This window comes from Silene latifolia, unplaced genomic scaffold (assembly GCF_048544455.1).
Source record: "Silene latifolia isolate original U9 population unplaced genomic scaffold, ASM4854445v1 scaffold_290, whole genome shotgun sequence".
Taxonomy (NCBI): Eukaryota; Viridiplantae; Streptophyta; class Magnoliopsida; order Caryophyllales; family Caryophyllaceae; genus Silene; species Silene latifolia.
In genome coordinates this window covers 125,371-132,456 of record NW_027413229.1, presented here as the reverse complement: position 1 = coordinate 132,456, position 7,086 = coordinate 125,371, and the positions used below count along the sequence as shown (strand labels likewise).

At 37.9% G+C, this 7,086-nt stretch overlaps 1 protein-coding gene across 1 annotated transcript; it reads right to left on the bottom strand.

Moving 5' to 3' along the window:
- Positions 1-5,284: 5,284 nt before the first annotated feature.
- Positions 5,285-6,515, bottom strand: LOC141639180 (snakin-2-like). The gene is made up of 3 exons (XM_074448359.1): positions 6,330-6,515; positions 5,794-5,851; positions 5,285-5,680 (listed from the first exon to the last, which is right to left on the bottom strand). The coding sequence occupies exons 1-3, from the start codon at positions 6,411-6,413 to the stop codon at positions 5,499-5,501; spliced, it is 324 nt and encodes a 107-aa protein (XP_074304460.1). The 5' UTR covers positions 6,414-6,515; the 3' UTR covers positions 5,285-5,498.
- Positions 6,516-7,086: the final 571 nt, after the last annotated feature.

Genomic DNA, 7,086 nt, shown 5'->3' with positions numbered 1-7,086 from the left:
CCGAGGTTCGACGATTACTGGTTCATCACATAACGGCAAGCCAAATTGTCCTTTATTGCTCCTCAAATTTTGTGTGGCCGCTTTACCTAATTTGAGGAACCTTCTGTGTTATTTCCGGAGAATTATGTTCCGGGACCCTGTAATCTCGAAAACTGTGTATTATACAATTCAATTTGCGCCGTGCAGGAGGTCATTACGAACCACTTTTTTTTTTCTCCCAGTTTTCTACCACGTGTCCAAGGTCCTTTCAGGAGTTAAGCTATACGACTTCTGCTCCAAATAACGAGTACTAATCAATTTTTCACGATTATCCGAGGTTCAACAAATGCTGTTTTATCAGACATCGGCACCCCAAATCTTCTCTATTTCTCCTAAAATTTTGTGTGGCCGCTTTACCGGATCCGAAAAACCTTCTGTGTGATTCCCGGAGAATTTTGTTCTGAGACCCTTTAATCTCGAAAATCGTATATTATACACTTCAGTTTGAGCCGTTCGGAAGGTCATACCGAACCATGTTTCTTTTTCTCCCGGTTTATCTACCACGTGTCCGAGGACTTTTCAGGAGTTAACCTATTAGATTTCAGCCCCAAATAACGAGTATTAATCCATTTTTCACAATTATCCGAGGTTCGACGATTGCTGGTTTATCGCATACCGGCACCCCCAAATGTCCTCCGTTTCTCTTCAAATTTTGTGTGGCCGTTGTACCTAATCCAACTAACCTTCTGTGGGATTTTCAGAGAATTTTGTTCTAGGACCCAGTAATCTCGAAAACCGTGTATTACACACTACAATTTTACCCGTTCGGGAGGTAATAATGAACCACGTTTCTTTTTCTCCAAGATTTTCTACCACGTATCCGAGGTCTTTTCAGAAGTTAACGTATTCGATTTCAGCCGCAAATAACGAGTATTAATCTATTTTTTCTGATTATCCGAGGTTCGACGATTGCTGGTTTATCACATACCGGCACCCCTAAATGTTCTCTATTGCTCCTCAAATTTTGTGTGGCCGCTTTACCTGATTCGAAAAACCTTCTGTGTTATTTCCGGATAATTTTGTTCCGGGATCCTTTCATTTTGAAAATCGTGTATTATACACTTCAATTTGAGCCGTTCGAAAGGTCATACCAAACCACGTTTCTTTTTCTCCCGGTTTATCTACCTCGTGTCCGAGGTTCCTTCAGGAGTTAACCTATTCGATTTCAGCCCCAATTAAAGAGAATTAATCCATTTTTTCACGATTATCCGAGGTTCGACTATTGCTGGTTTATCGCATACCGACAGCCCCAAATGTTCTATCTTGCTCCTCAAATTTTGTGTGGCCACTTTACCTAATTCGAGAAACCTTCTGTGTGATTTTGGGAGAACTATGTTCCGGGACCCTGTAATCTCGAAAACCGTGTATTATACACTTCAGTTTGAGCCGATCGTAAGTTCTTTCTGAACCACGTTTTTTTTCTCTTGTTTTTTCTACGACGTGTCCGCGGTCCTTTTAGAAGTTAACCTACTCGATTTCAGCCCCAAATAACGACTATTAATCCATTTTTCACGGTTATCTGAGGTTCAACGGATGCTGATTTATCACATAATGGCAGTCCCAAATGTTCTATGTTGCTTCTCAAATTTAGTGTGGCCACTTGACCTAATTCGAGGAACCTTCTCTGTGATTTTGGGAGAATTATGTTCCAGGACCCTGTAATCTCGAAAATTGTGTATTACACTTTAATATGAGCCGTTTAGGAGGTCATTACGAACCACTTTTTTTTCCTCCCAGTTTAATACCACGTGTCCTAGGTCCTTTCAGGAGTTAATCTATTTGATTTCAGCCCAAAATAACGAGTATTAATCTATTTTTCACGATTATCCGAGGTTCGACGATTGATGGTTTATCGCATACCGGCACCCCTAAATGTCCTATGTTACTATTCAAATTTTGTGTGGCCTTCTTACCTAATTTCTGGAACTTTCTGTATGATTTTCGGAGAATTTTGTTCCGCGACCGTGTAATCTCGAAAACCGTGTATTATACACTGCAATTTTACCCGTTCGGGAGGTCATACTGAACCACGTTTCTTTTTCACCAACTTTTTATACCACGTGTCCGAGGTCCTTTCAGAAGCTAACCTATTCAATTTCAGCCGAAAATAACGAGTATTAATCTATTTTTCGCGATAAACCGACATTCGATGATTGTTGGTTTATCGCATACCGGCGCGCCAAAATGTCCTCCAATTCTCCTCAAATTTTGTGTGGCCGCTTTTCCTAATTCGAGGAACATTCTGTGTGATTTCCGGAGAATTTTTTTCCGAGACCCTGTAATCTCGAAAATCGTGTATTATACACTTCAATTTGAGCCGTTCGTGAGGTCATTCCGAACCACGTTTCTTTTTCTCCCAGTTTATCTACCATGTGTCTGAGGTCCTTTCAGAAGTTAACCTATTCTATTTCAGTCCCAAATAAGGAGTATTAATCCATTTTTCACGATTATCCGAGGTTGACGATTGCTAGTTTATCATTTACCGGCATGCCTAAATGTCCTCTGTTGTTCCTCAAATTTAATGTGGCCGCTTTTACTCAACCGATAAACATTCTATGTAATTTCCGGAGAATTTTTTCCCGAGACAATGTAATATCGAAAACCATGTATTATACACTTTAATTTGAGTGGTTCAGAAGATCATAGTGATTACCGAACCACAATTTTTTCCCTTGTTTTATCTACCACGTGTCCAAGGTCCTTTCAGGACTTAACCTATTCGACTTCAGCCTCAAATAACGAGTATTAATCAATTTTTCACGATTATCCGAGGTTCGACGAATGTTGGTTTATCGCATACCGGCACCCCCAAATGTTCTCTGTTGCTCCTCAAATTTTGTATGGTTGTTTTACATGATCCGACAAACCTTCTGTGTGATTTGCGGATAATTTTGTCCCGGGACCCTGTAACCTCGAAAACCATGGATTATACACTTCGATTTGAGCCGTTTAAGAGGTCATTACGAACCACGTTTTTTTCTTCCAGTTTTCTACCACGTGTCAGAGGTCCTTTCAAAACTTAACCTTCGACTTCAGCCCCATATAATGATTATTAATCCATTTTTCACGATTATCCGAGGTTCGACGAATGTTGGTTTATCACATATCGACACCCCCAAATGTTCTCTATTGCTCCTAAAATTTTGTGTGGCCGGTTTACCTGATCCGACAAACCTTCTGTGGGATTTTCGGAGAATTTTGTCCCGGGAGCCTGTAATCTCGGAAATCGGGTATTATACTTTTCAATTTGAGCCGTTCAAGAGGTAATTACGAACCACGTTTTTTTCTTCGAGTTTTCTACCATGTGTCCGAGGTGCTTTCAAAACTTAACCTATTCGACTACAGCCTCATATAATGAAAGGGCAGGTCAGGCTGGAATTTTAGGACCCGGGCCATGCCAGAGCCAGAAGCGGGTCAAGGTCGGGCCGGCCGCCGGGTCAGGCCAGGTCGCATAAAATAAGGGGCCAAGGCGGGTCGGGTCCGGGCCGGGCCGAGTCAGCCCGTGCTGATGGCCAGCTCTATATAGAACAAATATTTGATTCAATATTTCATTACTAATAATTAAATTGACTCTTTTTTATAGTTTTGTGTTGTATCCTTTTTAATTAGGGTTTATGTTCAAATTGATTATTGTTAATTGGTGTGGTATCGTGGGTGAAATAAATCCGGCGCAAGTGGCCGATGGTGGTGGTGGTGTTGGTTTAGTTGGTCGGGGAGTGTCGACGGGTAGCCGACGCAAGTGGTCGCTGGTGTTGGGGGTTAATATCGTATAGAAATTAGAAAATACGGAGTAGAAGCGTAGTACATAGTTAATTAGCCCAATTGCATTTACTTAGTAATCACCAACTATTATTGTACTAAATTTAGAAAAAGTAGTCAGCATAGTTAGTAATGTACATAGTAGTACTCCGTGTTACAACAATTACATATCATTAATAAACTCCCTAATTACACCAACGCAATAATGTATCATCGACAACAATAATCGGAATGAAATTAGAGGAGAATGGGGGTGTGAAATTAGAGAGAATAGATTAGAAAGATTAGAGAGGGAAAATGAAAAAGGCATAATTGTCAACAGTATAGTGCGATGAGTAAAATGTATACTACGAGAATGTAAATATGGTGGTATTGAAATCATCAAACATGGGATGACGTAATCTCATTTTTCTAAGGAACATATATACATTTAAAGCCTACTAGTAGTTAAGTTGTTTGTGAGAGTGTGGGCTTTGGGCTTGGGGCTTGGTGTGTGATGCAGTCAGAGTAAATGATATAGCAATATAAGGCAGGAAAAGTTGGGGCACGAGTATTACTTGTGGTTGTAGGGCTTTATAGTTATTGTTGTACCCATTTATTAGATTGTTAGTGGATCCAATCCGGGCTGTTGAACCCCGTAAAATGGGTTACATATGGAATCGAAAATATATGGAGGCTGGAGTTTGATGCATTTATAATGATGTCATGAGTCATTTAGGTAATTGGGTCAAAGGCATGAGCTGGTGAGGAAGGAATAATATAATTAATTAGTTGCGCAATGGATAACTCAAACAATGCAAGATGAATCACAGTGAGTTATTTGGCTAACATTATTTGGCACAACAGAGTGTGAGTGTGAGTGTGAGTCATAGTTCAAAATTTGTATGGAAATGCAGTTTATTGGTAGGACGGGGTTAGAATGTGCATGAAAATGGTGTTATACCAAAAGTAGAAAATTAAGGTGAATGTATGTTAAGCTTTTCATGTGCGATCGATCTCTCCTTTAAAATGGCGTTACTACATTTGTGACGTTTAATGTCAGCGTTACCTGACAGGTTAAGAGAGATGAGACATGATTTCATGGGCTCAAACATGAAACCACGCACTCTTTAAACTGGCAGACAATAATAAAGTAGTAGGTTTATCTATGTAGTAGTTGGTACGGCATAAAGAGAGATTCGCATGAAATTTTGAGCATATTTAATTACACACTAAATTTAGTGTCATATCGAGGCACATTCTTCCAATCTAATTCCTCTATACCACATGACATGACACTCAGTTTTGGCAATCTACGGAAGACATTAAGACACTCGGGTAATATTGTTGTTATTCTTACATACAAAGTGCTACTTCCTCCATTCTTATATGATGTACCCATTTTATTAGAATACCTCCCTCATATATTCAACAAATGAATACATCATATAAAAACGGAGGAAGTATGTGATTATAGTTACGGAGATTATTTAAAGTAATAATAGAGTGTCACATACAATTGCTAGTATTTTATTAACTTGGTAGTTGCTGCTTGGCCAACAAGTAGAAAGCATGATATTATAGAGCGAGCTTTATACGTACTACATTAGTGAAATTAAAACACTAGAAGAAATATTACATTTGGAAAAGAAAGGCTAAAGATAGATAGGAGAAGAAAAAGGTGGGTGTAATAGTTGAGAAATATATAAATGATTTAAGATTTAAGGGCACTTGGGCTTGTTGTCACGGGTGGTCAAGGAGGCATAACAAGGACAGACGTGATAGTTACCACTGGTGCCTGGTGGTACGCAATTGCACTTGCCACAACAACTTCCACACGCCCTTTGGCATAGATTTGGCCTCCCTGACTTGCAACACCTTGCTATACATGCTAATCCACACTCTGCATTATATACATAATATTATTATTATTATTATTATTATTATTATTATTCCCATTATTTTATAGTTAGTTACTCCGTATATGAGATGGAGAAATTAAGGGTACGTTCTTACCAACTTTGCCACTTGCTGGAGTAATGTAGGTAGTGCAGTTGCTGCTTCCTATTGTTGGCTGCATCATCAAATTAAACACCAAGTAAGGCTACACTCATCAATTATCTAATAATAGGAGCATAATATATATAGTCTTACATTCATGCATATACTTGAGTTCAAGTGGTTGAAAATTGAAATAAAAAAAAGAAAATTAGTCACCTTAAATCCTTGAAATATACTATACTAGTGATCATGTAACGCTACTAGAGGAAATAGTCCACTATTTTAGTCTCATTTGGCGTCAATACCTACCTTTGCTTTTTCCTTAACTCCGCCACTCATATTTTAAAAGATTCATAGTCTCATGCAACATTATATATAGTGTCCTTTTCTCAAGGGGTGATAGACTCATAGTCTTCATTTAATAAAATGACTAAGAAATTAAATACTTCATCGTATGGAAACATGCATTGTAATTATTTCCAATACCATATAGTATTACCCTTAGTCTCAATTATTTGTTTTTATATTTATAAATGGAAGAAAATACTTACATATTGAGACGGGATAGCATGGACAAGTTGAAACACAAGGGCTGAAAGAAAAATAGAAGCAACTACAAACTTAGAGGTAGACATTTTTTTTATGTCAAACTAAGACTAACGTACGTACTATAGTAGGCCTCTAATTAAAGAGAGAGAGTAAATAGAGCAATTAAGTAAGCAGTAGTACAAGTTTTGTGTGAGTAGTTGTTGTGTTGATGTAATATAATGAGCTTCATATCATCCTTATTTATACTGCATTTTTAACCAATAATACTATATGTAACCCCTTTTTCTTTCTATATATTATTCTCATGTCCAATTATGTACGGATCACTTTGTTTTGGTCCTAGTGGACCTTAGATTAATCTAATCTGCCTGTTTTATCACTATATATTATTAGGGGCGTCTAATACCCCGTGCAACCACGGGCGGAGGAACCGGACTTTCGGTTTTGGAGGCTGAATTTATAATCCTTATTGATTAAATTCAATACAAAAATCAAAGTATAATACTCTTGTACATTCATATTTAGGGCCTCATTTTTTCTCGGTGCACCGGATCTCCATTTATTTTAAGACGACCCTGTATATTATTCTCATGTCCAACAAAATGTACATAATACTAATACGAAGTACAATACTATATACTCCTATTTCAGTACATGATTTGATTTAAAATAAAAACATCATTAATTCACCTCAACTCAGTCTATATATTGTCTCATTTGACTACAAGATACGAAATAGATATTAAAATTAAAATATGA

Coding starts and splice junctions, on each gene's coding strand:
- LOC141639180 (XM_074448359.1), bottom strand. CDS start 6,413: ATGTCTACCTCTAAGTTTGTAGTTGCTTCTATTTTTCTTTCAGCCCTT. Junction 5,852..6,329: donor ATGCTATCCCGTCTCAATAT/GTAAGTATTTTC, acceptor TTGATGATGCAG/CCAACAATAGGAAGCAGCAA. Junction 5,681..5,793: donor TCCAGCAAGTGGCAAAGTTG/GTAAGAACGTAC, acceptor TATATAATGCAG/AGTGTGGATTAGCATGTATA.